General features: G+C 37.5%; 10 protein-coding genes across 10 annotated transcripts; 7 read left to right on the forward strand and 3 right to left on the reverse strand.

The window, feature by feature from the left end:
• Window positions 1-400: 400 nt before the first annotated feature.
• Window positions 401-3,091, forward strand: TPS2 (trehalose-phosphatase TPS2; the record flags this gene model as incomplete). The annotated part of the gene is made up of 1 exon (XM_033909432.1): window positions 401-3,091. One exon carries the CDS (start codon window positions 401-403, stop codon window positions 3,089-3,091), a length of 2,691 nt encoding a protein of 896 aa, XP_033765323.1.
• A 569-nt stretch (window positions 3,092-3,660) lies between these two features.
• On the forward strand, window positions 3,661-4,587 carry PPH3 (phosphoprotein phosphatase PP4 catalytic subunit PPH3; the record flags this gene model as incomplete). Its single annotated transcript, XM_033909433.1, has 1 exon — window positions 3,661-4,587. One exon carries the CDS (start codon window positions 3,661-3,663, stop codon window positions 4,585-4,587), a length of 927 nt encoding a protein of 308 aa, XP_033765324.1.
• Window positions 4,588-4,968: 381 nt separating this feature from the next.
• RAD55 (putative DNA-dependent ATPase RAD55) lies at window positions 4,969-6,189 on the forward strand (the record flags this gene model as incomplete). The annotated part of the gene is made up of 1 exon (XM_033909434.1): window positions 4,969-6,189. The coding sequence occupies one exon, from the start codon at window positions 4,969-4,971 to the stop codon at window positions 6,187-6,189; it is 1,221 nt and encodes a 406-aa protein (XP_033765325.1).
• Window positions 6,190-7,296: 1,107 nt separating this feature from the next.
• SED1 (Sed1p) lies at window positions 7,297-8,244 on the forward strand (the record flags this gene model as incomplete). The annotated part of the gene is made up of 1 exon (XM_033909435.1): window positions 7,297-8,244. One exon carries the CDS (start codon window positions 7,297-7,299, stop codon window positions 8,242-8,244), a length of 948 nt encoding a protein of 315 aa, XP_033765326.1.
• A 401-nt stretch (window positions 8,245-8,645) lies between these two features.
• SHU2 (Shu2p) lies at window positions 8,646-9,317 on the reverse strand (the record flags this gene model as incomplete). Its single annotated transcript, XM_033909436.1, has 1 exon — window positions 8,646-9,317. The coding sequence occupies one exon, from the start codon at window positions 9,315-9,317 to the stop codon at window positions 8,646-8,648; it is 672 nt and encodes a 223-aa protein (XP_033765327.1).
• A 200-nt stretch (window positions 9,318-9,517) lies between these two features.
• On the forward strand, window positions 9,518-9,850 carry PET100 (Pet100p; the record flags this gene model as incomplete). Its single annotated transcript, XM_033909437.1, has 1 exon — window positions 9,518-9,850. The coding sequence occupies one exon, from the start codon at window positions 9,518-9,520 to the stop codon at window positions 9,848-9,850; it is 333 nt and encodes a 110-aa protein (XP_033765328.1).
• A 177-nt stretch (window positions 9,851-10,027) lies between these two features.
• TFB5 (TFIIH complex subunit TFB5) lies at window positions 10,028-10,246 on the reverse strand (the record flags this gene model as incomplete). Its single annotated transcript, XM_033909438.1, has 1 exon — window positions 10,028-10,246. The coding sequence occupies one exon, from the start codon at window positions 10,244-10,246 to the stop codon at window positions 10,028-10,030; it is 219 nt and encodes a 72-aa protein (XP_033765329.1).
• A 195-nt stretch (window positions 10,247-10,441) lies between these two features.
• Window positions 10,442-13,438, forward strand: VPS41 (Vps41p; the record flags this gene model as incomplete). The annotated part of the gene is made up of 1 exon (XM_033909439.1): window positions 10,442-13,438. The coding sequence occupies one exon, from the start codon at window positions 10,442-10,444 to the stop codon at window positions 13,436-13,438; it is 2,997 nt and encodes a 998-aa protein (XP_033765330.1).
• Window positions 13,439-13,759: 321 nt separating this feature from the next.
• PDC2 (Pdc2p) lies at window positions 13,760-16,573 on the reverse strand (the record flags this gene model as incomplete). The annotated part of the gene is made up of 1 exon (XM_033909440.1): window positions 13,760-16,573. One exon carries the CDS (start codon window positions 16,571-16,573, stop codon window positions 13,760-13,762), a length of 2,814 nt encoding a protein of 937 aa, XP_033765331.1.
• Window positions 16,574-16,932: 359 nt separating this feature from the next.
• STN1 (Stn1p) lies at window positions 16,933-18,414 on the forward strand (the record flags this gene model as incomplete). The annotated part of the gene is made up of 1 exon (XM_033909441.1): window positions 16,933-18,414. One exon carries the CDS (start codon window positions 16,933-16,935, stop codon window positions 18,412-18,414), a length of 1,482 nt encoding a protein of 493 aa, XP_033765332.1.
• Between the last annotated feature and the right edge of the window lie 58 nt (window positions 18,415-18,472).

The raw sequence follows: 18,472 nt of genomic DNA on the forward strand, positions 1-18,472 counted from the left end.
CGCTCTGTACGTACAGAACTTGGAAAAAGAAAAATTGGTGCCATACAGGGAAATAGTCAGTGAGACGGAGCGGCCGAGGGTCTGCTTATAGGGGTTGGTTACACTTTTACTATGACGATCAAGGAGAGACAATCTCGACTCTCATTCTCTTTGGGACAATACACCTTTAACCCCCCATTTTCGGACATCCCTGGAAAGTTTCAGCTGATTCATTTAAATACTATTAATTTTCGTGTACTTTCGGAGATCTTTCTAATAGCTTCCCTTACATTTTTCAGTTTAATATAAGGAAAAAGAAAACACCATTACGAATAGCAAACCAACGTACCTAGGTCACGTTGAGCAAGCAATAAAAACCAAAAGAACACCGCCTTGTCACTATTTCTGTTTCTGTGCCGAAATGACCACCACCGCCCAAGACAATTCCCCCAAGAGGAGACAGCGTATCATCAATTGTGTGACGCAACTGCCCTACAAAATTCAATTGGGTGAAAGCAACGATGACTGGAAGATATCTGCTACCACAGGCAACAGTGCGTTATATTCTTCTCTAGAGTATCTACAGTTTGATTCTACAGAGTATGAGCAACACGTTGTTGGCTGGACCGGTGAAATAACAAGAACCGAACGCAACCTGTTTACTAAAGAAGCCAAGGAAAAGCCACAAGATTTAGACGATGATCCATTATATTTAACAAAAGAGCAGATTAACGGGTTGACCACTACTCTACAAGATCACATGAAATCTGATAAAGAGGCAAAGACCGATACTACTCAAACTACTTCCGTTAGCAATAACGTCCATCCCGTTTGGCTACTTAGAAAAAACCAGAGCAGATGGAGAAATTACGCGGAAAAAGTTATTTGGCCAACTTTTCACTATATCTTGAATCCATCAAATGAAGGTGAGCAAGAAAAGAACTGGTGGTACGATTACGTCAAGTTTAATGAAGCTTATGCACAAAAAATCGGGGAAGTTTACAGGAAGGGTGATATCATCTGGATCCATGACTACTACCTACTGCTACTACCTCAACTACTGAGAATGAAGTTTAACGACGAATCCATTATTATTGGTTACTTCCACCATGCTCCCTGGCCTAGTAACGAATATTTCCGTTGTTTGCCCCGTAGAAAGCAAATCTTAGATGGTCTTGTTGGGGCCAACAGAATTTGTTTCCAAAATGAATCTTTCTCGCGTCATTTTGTATCGAGTTGTAAAAGATTATTAGACGCCACTGCCAAGAAATCTAAAAACTCTTCCAATAGCGATCAATATCAAGTCTCTGTGTACGGTGGTGACGTACTCGTAGACTCTTTGCCTATTGGTGTCAACACAACTCAAATCCTAAAAGACGCTTTCACAAAGGATATTGATTCCAAGGTTCTTTCCATCAAACAGGCTTATCAAAACAAAAAAATCATTATTGGTAGAGATCGTTTGGATTCTGTCAGAGGCGTTGTTCAAAAATTAAGGGCTTTTGAAACTTTCCTAGCCATGTACCCAGAATGGCGAGATCAAGTGGTACTGATCCAGGTCAGCAGCCCTACTGCTAATAGGAACTCCCCCCAAACTATTAAACTGGAACAGCAGGTCAATGAACTGGTGAACTCGATCAATTCTGAATATGGTAACTTAAATTTTTCTCCCGTCCAGCATTACTACATGAGAATTCCTAAGGATGTATACTTGTCCTTATTAAGAGTTGCAGATTTATGTTTAATCACAAGTGTTAGAGACGGTATGAATACCACTGCTTTGGAATACGTCACCGTCAAATCACACATGTCCAACTTCCTATGTTACGGTAATCCTTTGATTTTAAGTGAGTTTTCCGGCTCTAGTAACGTGTTGAAGGATGCAATTGTAGTTAACCCATGGGATTCTGTCGCTGTGGCTAAATCTATCAACATGGCTTTGAAATTGGACAAGGAAGAAAAAACCAATCTAGAATCAAAATTATGGAAAGAGGTTCCTACCATTCAAGATTGGACTAATAAGTTTTTAACCTCAATAAGAGAACAGGCCACATCTGATGATGATGTGGAAAGAAAAATGACGCCAGCACTTAATAGACCTGTTCTTTTAGAAAACTACAAGCAAGCAAAGCGTAGATTGTTCCTTTTTGATTATGATGGTACTCTGACTCCAATTGTTAAAGACCCAGCTGCGGCCATTCCATCGGCAAGACTTTATACGATTCTACAAAAATTGTGTGCTGATCCTCATAATCAAATTTGGATTATTTCAGGTCGTGACCAAAAGTTTTTGAACAAATGGCTAGGTGGTAAACTGCCTCAACTAGGTCTAAGTGCGGAGCACGGATGTTTCATGAAAGACGTTTCTTGTCAAGATTGGGTCAACTTGACTGAAAAAGTTGATATGTCTTGGCAAGTACGCGTCAATGAGGTGATGGAAGAATTTACCACGAGGACTCCAGGTTCTTTCATTGAAAGGAAGAAAGTCGCTCTTACTTGGCATTATAGACGTACTGTTCCAGAATTGGGTGAGTTCCACGCCAAAGAACTGAAAGAAAAATTGCTATCGTTTACCGATGATTTTGATTTGGAGGTCATGGATGGTAAAGCCAATATTGAGGTTCGTCCAAGGTTCGTCAATAAGGGTGAAATAGTCAAGAGACTAGTCTGGCACCAACATGGTAAACCACAGGACATGTTAAAGGGAATCAGCGAAAAACTTCCTAAGGATGAAATGCCTGATTTCGTATTGTGTTTGGGTGATGATTTCACTGACGAGGACATGTTTAGACAGTTGAATACCATCGAAACTTGTTGGAAAGAAAAATACCCTGACCAGAAAAATCAATGGGGCAACTACGGCTTTTATCCTGTCACTGTGGGATCTGCATCCAAGAAAACTGTCGCAAAGGCTCATTTAACTGATCCTCAACAAGTTCTGGAAACTCTAGGTTTACTTGTTGGTGATGTTTCTCTCTTCCAAAGCGCTGGTACGGTCGACTTGGATTCCAGAGGTCATGTCAAGAACAGTGAAAGTAGTTTGAAATCAAAACTGGCATCTAAAGCTTATGTCATGAAAAGATCTGCTTCTTACACTGGTGCAAAGGTTTGAATACGCCTTTCTTCACTAAATGATTATGACCAGACAGACACTCTAAGTCTTAGTCCTTCATACTTTATTATTTCTCTTGTATTGTATTTTCGAACAATCAATTTGTGGTGTTGCGACGAAGGCATATATAAATGTTTCAACCCATGTTCGTGACGATTTACATACGCATTATACCTTTATAAACTCTTGATATGTAACAACTTTATATGATATGTAACTTCTCACTACCATCACTGTTATCGAACGGTTTTTTAATATTATTATCATGTTACTGGTTTTATCAATCAGAAAAAGAAATTCAATCCACTGTCCGGCGGAAAAGAAAAAAATCTATGAATCAAAGGAAAAAAAGTATCTTTATCACCCGTATGTATAGATGAGAAGAACGGCGTCTGGAGAAGGGAGCACGTCGAAAAACCTTTTCGGTAAAAAGGTATTACCAGAGGTCTCATTCTCATACATCAGCGTCCCAGCCTCTTTCTTTTACAACTTAGAACGGTTTAAACAGCGGTCACACGTGTCAAAAGCAGAACAGCACGAAAATAGTAATTGCATATTTCAACGGGAATATGATGGATTTAGATAAGATTATAGCATCACTGAGAGACGGGAAGCATATTCCTGAAGAAACTGTTTTTAGACTATGTTTAAATTCACAGGAATTATTAATGAATGAAGGCAACGTAACACAAGTCGATACACCAGTTACAATATGCGGTGATATACATGGTCAATTACACGATCTGCTAACGCTCTTCGAAAAGAGTGGCGGTGTAGAGAAAACAAGGTATATTTTTTTGGGGGATTTTGTAGATAGAGGGTTTTATTCATTGGAAAGTTTTTTGCTTTTATTATGCTACAAGTTGAGATATCCCGATAGAATTACTTTGATTAGAGGTAACCACGAAACTCGCCAAATAACTAAAGTATACGGATTTTACGATGAAGTGGTAAGAAAATACGGTAACAGTAACGTATGGAGATACTGTTGTGAAGTCTTCGATTATTTATCACTGGGGGCAATAATAAACAATAGCATATTTTGTGTTCATGGTGGATTATCTCCAGATATGACTACGGTCGATGAAATACGAACGATTGACAGGAAACAAGAAGTTCCACACGAAGGTGCTATGTGTGACTTATTATGGAGTGACCCTGAAGACGTTGACACATGGTCATTATCACCAAGGGGTGCTGGGTTTCTTTTCGGTAAAAGAGAAGTTGATCAATTTTTAGAGAAAAACAACGTCCAGTTAATTGCGAGGGCCCATCAACTAGTGATGGAAGGCTATAAAGAAATGTTCGATGGTGGATTAGTGACAGTTTGGTCGGCACCGAATTACTGTTACCGGTGTGGTAACGTGGCAGCAGTATTGAAAATAGACGATGACTTGAACCGTGAATATACAATTTTTGAGGCTGTTCAAGCACAAAATGAAGTCGGAAATGCTATAATTCCAACCAAAAAATCCCAAATGGACTATTTCTTATAAAATTTTAACAATCACTCAAATTGTCAAGTGCATCATATTTTTTCTTTCGTTATTCAAAAGAAAAAAATTGTAATATTACGTACTTTCGTACACATAGTAGCTAATTAACAATACGGCTATTCATTTATACTAATAAATACCCAGCTATCCGTTTTTTTTTATTTTTATCTCTTATTCTTTTTTAATACAATGCTTCACAGATACTAAGGTCCCTAAGTTATTCACGTGTTTTTTTCTCATCGCGTTTTATATGAAAAAATAAAAATAATAAATAATAGAATAACTAATAATAAGCTCCGCTGTAAACGGTGACAGGTAAATTTGAAAGGAGAGTTTTTCAGTGAGTGAAGAGGAGTCTTTAATAATAAGTAATATGGAAAAATGTCGTTTGGTATACCACTTTCCCAGTTAATAGTAGAAAGTCCAAAGCCGTTAAGTAGCGGCATCACAGGATTAGATGAGATATTAAACCTCGGATTCCAGGCAAGATCGATCTATGAAATATTTGGGCCTCCAGGGATCGGCAAGACTAATTTTGGGATTCAATTAGTGTGCAATTCATTGGAAAATATGCAACAATCGGAAATGAACGAGGATAAAATTCTATGGATAGAGACCTTCCAGGAAATGCCCATAAACATATTAAGAGAACGATTTCCAGAATTTGAAATCGTGGAGGAAAATGTGAAGCGTGTCCGAATACTGAAGTTTGGACAACTGTTATATTTCTTCCAGAATTTGTTCAAATTATCTCAAAGTGCGCGGTATAAACTAGTTATAATTGATGGGTTTTCTCAATTACTTTGTGATCATTTGTGTACACTCAGTAAAAGAAGCGGCGGGATGCTAGATAAAACTATACATGAGTTAAAATGCCGGCACTTGATATTGATTTTTACGGTGATGACTAAATATACACATTCCACGGGTTCGACGATAATACTTTTGAATGACTGTATGAACACTGCCTTCCAGTCAAATGAATTTGAATCCTTGGAAGAATACTACGAAATTCTAGAAGACGGATCTAACTTCTTTGTCAATTCTAACAATGAAAGGCGTAAGAACAATGTACATATATTGAAAAGTGCACTTGTTGCCAATATTGCTATGGGAAGCAAGGATTCCACGTGGGAAGTATTTCTAAGAGATAGGATCGGTTTCTTTAGAGACTGGAATGAGCAGGTGGATGAAACGATATTTGTGAAAAGCAAAAGAGTAAAGACGCCATCCTCGCAAAATAACGAGGGATGTACCACGATCAAAGAAATGAGAATAAACAAAAGGAATTTCGAAAACTTGAGAGTAGCTATTGTTTTTAATTTACACGGCGAAGACAGAAAAAGAGGAGGGGGGAACTTGAAACGGACAAGAAGTAGTGACGATCGTAACCATATTGTCAAATTTGATTTTGATAAAGCAACAGGTCAATTCCGCGACATAAATGATCAAAAACCTAGTGCAGCTAATATTGGCTCACTTCCAACATTATCAACGAGCAGCAGCAGCTGCTCACAACTGTTTGATAATGTTGACTCCGATGATAATCTATTACCAAATCTGGAGGGAAAGGAGGAGATAATTTATGATAGTGAAGGTTAATGGCAGAAGTGAAAACGGCAAACCGAAAACAATAAGAAATGGAAAAACGACAACATTCCACCCAACAACTACAAAGAAAAAGTCAAGGGCCACTTTGCCTATTTAGGAATTCTGACCTGTTGTGGTTTATGTGAAAACGTTTTTCCAAATTGGGATATGCAGTTCGAACCCAAAGGGGTATGTACACATACCCCAAGTACACATATTACCCTTCTAGGAGTAGTGTAAGCAACAGCTTACACAGAATTGGTAATACGATTCAACAATCCATGCATATGCCAGATTCGGACATGCATATCCCCCAACTGGATATAGGAAATGCAAGGGTAAGGCGGTATCTTCTACGAAGCGCTGCAACACGGCGACTTAAAGTTGAAGTACAACCTGCAGCAGCGGCTTTTTGTACGGTACGCCAAACTGCCAATTGGTACCGTTGCGGAAACCGAAACGGGTAATCCTCCACCCGTGGCCTATGGCCTAAAGTAGTAATAATGATTGGAATCACCTCCTAGGCGGCACTGTCTCCCCGAGAAAGCTTAGCCCCGAGGTTTACCTTCCATACACCACAGACGGTTTCACGTCATGCGGCCTTCTTTCGAGGACAAAAAGGCATATATCGCTAAAATTAGCCATCCCAACCGTTATTGTTATTATATTTTTTATTACTAAAGAGGAGAGGGCCCAGCGCGCCAGGGCACGTACGGTCATTGATTACTTTATTTGGCTAAAGATCCATCCCTTCTCGATGTCATCTCTTTCCATTCTTGTGTATTTTTAATTTCAAATGGGTTTTTGTCCACCAATTTTCTAAAAATAAGACAAGCCATTAAAATGCTTTTCACTCCTCTGCTGCAATAAAACAAATTGGTACGGTATAGCTTCAGTCACATTATTTTTAGATTGGCCGTAGGGGCTGGGGTAGAACTAGAATAAGGGACACACTCTACACTCTCTTGTACTGTCATATAAATACCTGGCTTATTTTATTCTCTATGACTCTGTTAATTTGTTTCTCGTCTCTTCTCTTTTTTATTTCTTCTTTATAGTTACCAGTATACATAATTGTAATTACAAAGACAAACAAAAAAATACGTTCGCTCTATTAAGATGAAATTCTCAACTGTCCTATTATCTGCCGGTTTGGCCTCAACCACTTTGGCCCAATTTTCTAACAGTACTTCTGCTTCTTCCACCGATGTCACTTCTTCCACGTCTTCTGGTTCAGTGACCATCACATCTTCTGAAGCTCCAGAATCTGACAACGGTACCAGCACAGCTGCTCCAACTGAAGCTCCAACTGAAGCTCCAACTACAGCTATCCCAACTAACGGTACCTCTACAGAAGCTCCAACAGAAGCTCCAACCACCGCCCTTCCAACTAACGGCACTTCTACTGAAGCTCCAACTGAAGCTCCAACCACTGCCCTTCCAACTAACGGCACTTCTACTGAATCTCCAACTGTTCTTCCAACTACATCTCTACCACCAAGTAACACAACCACCACTCCTCCTTACAACCCATCTACTGACTACACCACTGACTATACTGTGGTCACTGAATACACTACTTACTGCCCAGAACCAACCACCTTCACCACCAATGGTAAGACTTACACCGTCACCGAACCAACTACATTGACCATCACTGATTGTCCATGTACCATTGAAAAGCCAACCACCACATCAACCACCGAATACACTGTGGTCACTGAATACACCACTTACTGCCCAGAACCAACCACCTTCACCACTAATGGTAAGACTTATACCGTCACCGAACCAACTACATTGACCATCACTGACTGTCCATGTACTATTGAAAAGAGTGAAGCCCCTGAGTCTTCTGCTCCAGTCACCGAATCCAAGGGTACTACCACCAAAGAAACAGGTGCTACTACCAAACATACCACAGCCAACCCAAGCCTAACTGTTTCCACAGTTGTCCCAGTTCCATCATCTGCTTCCTCTCATTCCGTTGTCATCAACAGTAACGGCGCTAATGTCGTAGTTCCAGGTGCTTTAGGTTTGGCTGGTGTTGCTATGTTATTCTTATAATAGGTGGTGTTTGACACATCCACCTTTTCCTAATGCTTTTCTTCAGTATTATGTTTTTTTTTGTTATTCATTTTTCACTTCTGGGCTTTTTCGTCAAACTAGCCTCGTTATACCACCACCTTAGTGGGCAAGCCCCTAAATTGCGTTAAACAATATCGTTTCATGTCTGGTTTATTTTATTGAAGACGATTCCTATGCGTTGCGTACAAAACGTCTTTCCATCTAAGACAGGTTCTTCTAAAAGCAGTAGGGGTAGTTTAATAATTCTTATATAATCATCATATACACTATTTTTAGTTCTTAATTCTTTAATAAAAACTTACTAATGTGCTCTCCTTATTGATTTCTCATCTGTGGGAGTGATGCATGGCGGGAGCAATATGCCTGCCCTCCCTTTCTCTTTATTCAACTATATTAATGTGCAAGTTTAACCATTCATCGATATTATCTATCGATATAACAAAAACTTTATTTGAGTTCACAGTAAAAAACTTCAGCACGTTTATCGAAGATCTAAGCAAAATGGAGAATGCTAGTAAATGTGAACAGCAAATTTTATCAAATTTGAAATACCACTGTTTGGACAAGCTATGGGGATCCAGCTGTGCAAACCTATCATCCGAAAACTGTAAATGATCATCAATCTCATTTATTAGGACATTGTGTAATTCTTCTTTTTCGTCAGTTTTTTCTAATGCCCCATGGAAGTATTTACAATATTCTTCACATGAACAGAACCAGTGCGCAATGTCTACCAGTATTGGTGGCGCTCCGTCGTTAGTATCCTTGACTATTAAGCGATACTCCAGCGACGAATTTGATGAGCCCGTATAAAACTCATCAATCAATACATCAATCAATGATGAATGTTCATTACCTTCCTTCTTATGGACTCTATTTAGTATGTATATAAACATGTCTGAAGATTCTAATAATGAAATTGCTCGAATAAAAAGCTCCCTTGGAAACATATAATATAAAAAGGATGCTATTGTATCATCTAGTTTCGTATCATCGCTCGTGCTAACTAGTTTAGCAAATAATTTCGAGTATTCTATCACATCCTTCGACATACTCTTCCTTGTGACTCGTTCTTTTTCTCCCCCACTTCTTCTTCACTACTAACACCTTTCGCTTTACCGGGTTGACTTAAATGGTTATTTTTCCCGTATTAATTCCATTATATTAGGCCATCATCTTCTATTATTTTTTATTTTATAGCAAATTAATAAGGGCTGAGGAACAAAAGCAATAACTCTGATAAGCAAGAAAAATGGGTCTGTTTAATTTTAAGTTTAAGTATACAAGAGCACAGCTGGAGATCTTTAGATTTTCCTTTTGTTTGCTAGCACCTGTTGCTGTAATGTACTACATTGGTACGGATACTGATAAAAAATTAAATGTTCCAGGGTTCTGGCCAGATCCTGCAACGTTGAACCAAATACCAAAAGAGCCTTATGAGATTAAAGCTGAACTAGCAAGGATGAAAAAAGAACGTTTAGAGAAAAGGCTTAGGTTAGAGAAAAAAATACAAGAGGAGTTTGGCTTAGACCTTGAAGAGGAAAAGGAAAAAATTAAACGGGATTTAGCTCTCAAAAAAGGATGATGAAAGAAAACCTCTAAAGGTGTATACTTGCACCTAGCCAGTTTTTCTTTTACTTCTATTCATTATTCGTACATGTACATACCTATATAGATCATCACTCCCCCTCTATATTCATTCCTGGCCCGATTGTGCAGGTCATGCCCTATCCAAATAGTATTAAAAAAGCAAAGGCAATAATTATTGATTTTCTTCTTCATCCATTGGATTATATATATTCTTAGATAATAATCTATTTAGTTCATGTTTAACAAATTCTACTTTCGATGGATCTACTAAAAGATGGGTGTCATCTAACTCCTCCAGTACTATATCGCTCATCTTTGCGTCGATTTGCAATATGAGTGCTTTGATAGATGGATCACATTGGATCAGTGCACCCTTTCTTGCTCTAGCCATTTTCCTTGCTCTAGAAAGTACACTTGCTTTCGTCTCTGTTGAGAGTATACTTCTATCTTAGTGCAGTCTGCTTGTCTTTTTCAGTGATACGATGCAAAAGAAAAATCAACAAAGGGCTAATGAAACTATTGTAAAATATATATGCAAAATGAGGAAGCGTTTCAGCTAAGAGAATCTAACTGATACCAGACATTAATGACAATAGATAACCTTCAGAATGATTCCAATTTGAATCAACAACCAGACGAACGGAAAATTGATAAAAGTGATTCCATCTCTGACAAGAATAATGTTGATAATAAGTGGGAGGCCGTTGGTGTAACTCCACCAACAGAGAATGTTGGTTGCATATCACAAGCAGATGATGAAATAGTCTCTAAAACAGATAGGAGTACAATAACAGGAAGTGCGACAGAAGCAGAAGCAAATGATAATGACGATGATGAAAGTGAAAGTGAAGAAGATGAAGGTGACGGAGATGAAGATGACGAAGATGAAGATGAGCCGCCTTCATTGAAGTACACACGAATCAGTCAACTCCCGAAGAACTTTTTTCAACGAGACTCAATCTCCTCATGTTTGTTTGGTGATACTTTTTTTGCATTTGGTACGCACTCAGGCATTCTACATTTAACCACATGCGCATTTGAGCCCATTAAAACTATTAAATGTCACAGATCTTCGATACTTTGTATTAATACGGATGGAAAATATTTTGCTACTGGATCCATTGATGGCACAGTTATTATTGGATCGATGGATGATCCACAGAACATTACACAATACGATTTCAAAAGACCTATAAATTCCGTAGCATTGCACTCAAATTTCCAAGCATCCAGAATGTTTGTTTCCGGTGGAATGGCTGGGGACGTGGTACTATCTCAAAGAAATTGGTTAGGAAATAGAATAGACATTGTTTTGAACAAGAAGAAAAAGAAGAAGACAAAGAAAGATGATCAATCCTCTGATATGAAGGGCCCAATCATGGGAATATATACTATGGGTGACCTTATATTATGGATGGATGATGATGGAATTACATTTTGCGACATTCCTACAAGATCACAGCTTTTGAATATTCCATTCCCCTCCAGGATTTTTAACGTACAGGATGTAAGACCAGATCTATTTAGACCTCACGTTCATTTCTTGGAAAGTGATCGTATTATTATCGGGTGGGGATCCAATATTTGGCTGTTCAAGGTTTCCTTTACCAAGGATTCAAATTCGATCAAATACGGTGACTCTAATTCTCAAAGTAATAATATGAGTCATTTCAACCCGACGACAAACATCGGATCTCTCTTGTCTAGTGCTGCTTCGAGTTTTAGAGGGACACCTGATAAGAAAGTTGAATTGGAATGTCATTTTACTCTGTCAATGCTGATTGCAGGGCTTGCATCATTTAAGGATGACCAGTTATTATGTCTGGGATTTGATATAGATATTGAAGAGGAAGTAGCTGTTGATGGAAGTAAGGAGGAGGGCGTGTATTTTAGCAAAGGGCCAGAAAATTTACTACTTAAAGGGAATGCCCCGGAATTAAAAATTGTTGATCTTTTTAATGGTGATGAAATCTATAATGATGAAGTTATCATGAAAAATTATGAAAAACTATCTTTAAATGACTATCACCTCGGTAAACACATAGATGAAACAACACCAGAATACTATTTGATAAGTTCCAATGATGCTATCAGGGTTCAAGAATTATCATTGAAAGATCATTTCGATTGGTTTATAGAAAGAAATCAATTTTACAAAGCTTGGAAAATCGGTAAATATGTCATTGGATCAGAGGAGAGGTTTGGTATAGGCTTAAAGTTCCTTAACGCTTTAGTGGCTAAAAAAGATTGGGGTACATTAGTGGACCACTTAAATATCATCTTCGAAGAAACTTTAAACTCATTAGATTCCAGCTCATATGATGTCATTCAAAAGGTGCTGAAAGAGTGGGCGAATATAATAGAAGTTTTGATTAGATCAGAAAAAATTGTAGAAATTGCGCCTTTGATACCAAAAAAACCTGCCTTAAGAAAGTCTGTATATGACGATGTATTACATTACTTTTTAGCCAATGATATGATCAATAAATTTCATGAATACATTATTAAATGGGATCCAAAGCTTTTTTCTGTGGACGATTTCGAGGAAGAGCTAGAAACAAGAATAGAGACTGCTAATGAACCTACAGCCACATCCAATAAAGGAGGGTCCAATATTACTTATAGGACAGAGTTAGTATATTTATATTTGAAAGAGAATAAATATACCAAGGCTATACCGCACTTGTTGAAAGCTAAGGATTTAAGAGCTTTGACTATTATAAAATTACAAAATTTGTTGCCACAGTACCTAGACCAGATCGTGGATATCATTCTTTTACCGTATAAAGGTGAAATTTCCCATATTCCCAAACTATCAATATTTGAAATTCAAACAATTTTTAACAAACCAATTGATCTTTTATTCGAAAATAGACATACCATATCAATTGATAGAATATATGAAATATTTGGACATGGTTGTCCAAAAAGTTTCAACAAGATTTTATTTTGTTATTTGATAAAATTTTTAGATACGGATGACTCGTTCATGATCAATCCTTATGAGAATCAACTAATTGAATTTTTTTCTGAATACGACCGACAAAGTCTTCTACCCTTTTTGCAAAAGCACAATAACTACAATGTGGAGACTGCCATCAAGGTCTGCTCATCGAAGGCTGGTTTATACAATGAATTGATCTATTTGTGGGGGAAAATTGGTGAAACAAAGAAAGCATTATCTTTAATTATCGATGAGTTGCAAAACCCGCAATTGGCTATAGATTTTGTTAAGAACTGGGGTGATTCGGAACTTTGGGAATTTATGATAAACTATAGTCTTGATAAACCTAATTTCACTAAAGCCATTCTAACATGTTCTGATGAGACTAGTGAAATTTACCTAAAAGTGATCAGAGGCATGTCCGACGATTTACAAATTGACAATTTGCAGGATATAATTAAGCATATTGTTCAAGAGAATTCACTGAGCTTGGAAGTTAGAGAAAATATTTTGGTAATCATTAATGATGAAACAAAAAAGTTTGGCAATGAATTCCTGAAAATAAGAAGTCAAGGTAAATTGTTTCAAGTGGACGAAAGCGATAACGAAATTAATGACGACTTACACAGTGTTCTATAAGGTCAGATATCCTCATCAATTGGTGTCATAACGCGACGTACACCAAACTTTACACACTTGAAGAAAGTACCGCTGAGTAAAAAGAGAGGTTACCTTGGTTTATATAAATAATAATGATAAAATGCAAATCTTAGTGATCAGTAAAAGCTAAACAATAACATTTCAACCTTATTTACTTTTTCAGTTCTCTCTTAGTTGGTACAAATCAAGTAATAGTTAAAGTTCAGAGGGATAATAATACTTGCCTGAAAAACCGAGAGATAAAAACAAAATGATAAAAAGAAATGAGGAATGCATATCCAGATCTTACTAAAGTTATATCTAAAAAAAACCTGTATTATCAGGTAAGTGTAAGTTATTAGAGTCCGGAAGGTTCGAACCACCGGTCGGAAGATCCAAATTATTGGCTGAAGTTGCAGCTGCAGCTGCAGCCCCAGATAAAAGGGTTTCTAAATGGTCTTGTGCATTTTTACTACTGTTTATTTTAATGCTTTTGCCATTTAATTGTTTCCTAGTCTTTTTGATTCGTTTCAAAAGCGTCGTATAATTAAAGTTAAGTTCATTAATTGTTTCTTTCGTCAATGATATTTCGTTTGATTCTGCATGTTTCATAATGGTACTCAATGATTTGGCAATATTTATATTTGTTTGTAAGTTACTTAATATTGTGGTGGATGAGGGTGACATACCAGAAACGGCACCTTCAAGATGTTCTAAAGCAGATGGGGATGACACAGAAGAAGTCGAGCCCACAGGCGCAGATACTATAGATCTTGGTGGAGCGCCTGCAGAGTTTATTGCCACAGGGGAGGGCGTAATTGAAGGAGACGAAGCTTCTGCAACGGATGAAGAATTATGTTGAAAACCGTTCAGTGAATTCTGAGATACAGTATTTGAGGAATTAACAGGATGTCCGACTTTTGATGTGTCGCTCAGCAACCCATTCATATGTGGTACATCAAAAGACTGTGCTTGACTTCTTGATTCCAAAAGTGCTGTTGTTATTGAGTTTGAATTTGTCATGGCAGTGCTTGAAGGAAGTTCATCTGCCGGTTTATTTTGATCTGAGGCAGCTTTATCGTTATTTCGGATGGTTGAGGAAAATACGTCGCTGAAATATTCTGATGATGGTAGTTGCATATCGACGCCAACAGTAGATAAATCCAAATCTGGACTTAAGAATAAATTAGGTTTGTCGATTAGTGTACTGACGTTATAATCTAATGGGCCTGGCTGTCTCATTGCATTGTACGAATCATTCAAAAGACCATTGAAATTGACGTCGTAATTACCATCAACAACAAGATCTGTGTTTGAAGCATTTCTTTGCGATTCAATGCTAGGAATATTCGGCTGCCCAGGGCTGCCAGTTTTATTAGTATTGTTAACAGTATCCTGTTGCAAATACTTCCCACCACTATCATTATCAGCGTCATCAGCGTCATCATCATCATCATCATCATCATCATTATTATTATTATTATTATTAGTATTATTATTGTTACTGCCGTTATTTGTAATATTGTCATTACTATCGTTGTCGTGATTACTTTCGTAATCGTGATTGTGACTAGGATGGGAAATGCTTAGATGAGTTTGATTATTATCTACGTTATTGGCAAAAACTGACACATCGAAATTATCATCGTGGACTTCATCACCTTTTGGCACAGTATCGAAATCAGGTTCACAAGGCTCCACGATAGCACTTTCTACTAATTCTTCAGTGCTCAAGAAATTTGTGTTTTTGTTTTCAATGTTTAAATCTAACAACATTTCATATTCCCATTTCTTAACACAATAGTACTCATCACACAATCTGTTCAAAACGCTCTCTAAGACCTCGTTTTTCTTGAACGCCATACTGACATTCTCATTTAAATGAATCATTTCAGGAGGTAATAGACCGGAACTTTTCCAATTGGCTTTGATAGCATCAACAGGTATATCATCCCATGCTTTCTTAATAAATTTGAAAGCATTTGACATGGTCAGTTGACTTTGCTCAAAACTGATCAAACATTTTTTACCACTGGGTAGGCATTCGTTCTGTTCTAATTTATTTTTATTTTGAATATTTTTCGAAATTCTATTTTGCAAGTCAATAAGCGCCTGATATTGTTGGATTCTGTATCTTGTTTTAAATTCATCCCAGACACCCCAGTTAAATGGCAAAAACTTCGAATTGGAAGAAGTGTATACAAGTTTTATATTTTGAAGACGCAGATTAATTATTCTATGACAGCATGAATCATCCAAAACAATCCAAATCTTCCTATTCACAGCAACCAATCTCTTGTCCCACCTGACTAACCAGTTGTGAAAGAGATTGCTCGTTAGCCATGCTTTCCTATTACTATGGTAAGAAATATCAAATTTCTTAGCCATCTTAGTGCCCAACATTGATTGTGAGACAGGATCTTTTGGTTCATTGGGGAAGTAATTTCTGAATGATTTGTAACTGTCATATTTTCCCACGACAACAGGTTTTAATTTTTCAGAGCCATCCAAATTGGAACATAGCATGACAGTGGCAACCTCTATACGCCTTTGAATGCTACTTGCTTCGTATTGGGCATAATCTAATGGTAAGTTGTAGGAGAGAAACGCTTCATCTAAAGTAAACAAATCCTTTGGTGGTATTTTAGCAAAATAAGCTTTCAATACATCCCTTTCCTCAAATGTCCAAACTTTGGGGGTTTTAGGTAATTCTTCGTCTAAAACGGAAATATTGACATCCATTTTTGATAAAAAGTTCGAAATCCATTTATAACTAAAAGAGCCGTTTCCCTCGCGATGTTCCGCAGGAATTCTGTGCCATACAGCTTGTGCAGTGTCTTGAATAATAGGTGAGGTAATAGGGATACCATTCCACAAGCTTTGAGAAATCCATTCTTGTAAAATCTTCCGAACCAAAAGATTATTTGGCTTTCTCAATCTATTTGCGTCCTTTTCATGCTCTTTACAATTCATATAAGTAGATTTTCTAGCCAATAAACGCGATATGGTGCCTTGGGATGGAATTTTTGGTAGCTGAAACGTCTCATAAGCCCATTTTGCTAACTCGAGTTGCGTCCACTTTGGGTGCCTCTCTGCCATTAGACAGATATTATATCTTTGCTGAATGGAAAGCATGCTAGTTAAGATAAAGCTGTCTCCCCACTGCTTGGTATTACCACAAATTCAAAACGCGAACTTGTCACGATTGATCAAGCTTTACTGCTTTCATTTAAATCTTGCAGCTGATTTTTAAGCAGCTATTGGTTTTGATAATTTCTAACTTTCGAGTAATTGACTTCGATGGGCAAAGTCACTCAGAACGGAAATATGCAGCAGCTATTTTAACAACAAAACCACGAATCACAGCAAAAATTAGTATGAAGAGGAATGAAAAAATAAGTAACTATTGCAATATATGAAAACTCTGCCCGTTCACATTCCACTACTCTGGGAAAAGGAAGCGATCATCTGGCTTTTAATAATGAGTTGGAGCCATGGATAGGTACGGACATATAGCTCATCAAGAAGGCAATGTTTGTTATTATATCCCAAGGTTGTTCAAATACAACACTTATTATAGTGGGACAGAGGACGTCCGGGTATTTGTTGGAGATTTGAAGTACTGGATGAGATCTTCCTTACAAATTTGTGAAAGGCATTATGATAGGCGGCTATCTATGTTATTCTGGAAAAATCATCCTTTACAACAAATTCACCTTATTGGCTGCATAGTTGGGCTTCAGTACAAACGGATTGGGAAAGAAGAACAAATTTTCTTTCAATTGGACGATTGTACTTCAAACTCTTCATCAGTGAGTTATAGTAGTGATACGAGATTTTTAACATGTAAGGTCAAGAGGGACGTCATTCTGTCATGCGGATTGAACATAACCGATTTAACAGGCTCAACCCTTCATGTTTACGGGCAAGTAAGTTTGAGCTATCAAGAGCTTCAAGTCGAATATTTGAAACTATGCCACACTTTAACGGAAGAAATAGACCATTGGAAAATTACAATGAACATGCGTGAGCAACTTGACACACCTTGGTCCCTAAGTGATTCTATAGTTGGAGAATTATTCACACAAGAGCAGGAGTGGACACCTGAAAAACCGCAAGTTGAGGTAGTAAACCCAGATTTCATAAATTTGGGGTACAAAACGCCAGAAAGTAAAAGAAATAAAACTACTTTCATCGAACAACTACAAGAAGAACGCTTAAAGGATGAATTGGAAATTGCTAGCCCATACAGTAGCACTGATACTTCAACTAGTGTGCATTCTTCGTCATTTCAGTTCGTATCGTCACTAAAGGACTTTCCTGAAACTCATTTCTTCCATACTCCTGATCAAATTAACAATAGTAATGAGGGACCTTTAAAAACAGTAAAACATAATAGCGCTGACTTACCCGTGATGATTCCCAATAAGACATCAGCAAAATCAAGTTTAATGTTGATCCTATTAGAACTACGAATGAAGGAGATTTCTAACTCTGATCTTTACGAACTGCAAGAAGTGCGCAGCGTAGTAACTAGTTTAGCGTCGTTTCTGTTCCAACAGCAAAGTGTTGGTGAAATGAAATCTTTTGACACTTTGGAAAAAGAGGCGTTTCAGTACTTGGTTGATCGCCTTGTCAACCAAGGTTTGATCGAACTGAAAGATACAACAAGTAAGATGCTCGGCTTGCTGCCCTTAAAAAAACTAGATGAATATGCTCAAAAACGGATATTTGTTCTGATGAAGCTACAATGCTATACAGGGACCGTTCAATTAAGTCATGTTCAAGAGAAGCTGCATTTACCGTATGTAACAATGAACGGCATTGTTGATGTTTTTAAAGAATGCCTCAAAAGGACAGCAATACGATATCCTGAGGTACTAAAAAATTGGTGGATTGACCTTGATTCCAAGAAGGGTCTCGAAGGCCAAAGCAGCGGAATGTTATTGCATTTGGAATACGCAGCAAATTCGTAATTTGCTAAAAACTCGCATCGTCAACAACGGCGCCTTTCTCCATAATTGAAAAATTTTG

This window comes from Saccharomyces paradoxus, chromosome IV, assembly GCF_002079055.1.
Source record: "Saccharomyces paradoxus chromosome IV, complete sequence".
NCBI classification, from domain to species: Eukaryota; Fungi; Ascomycota; class Saccharomycetes; order Saccharomycetales; family Saccharomycetaceae; genus Saccharomyces; species Saccharomyces paradoxus.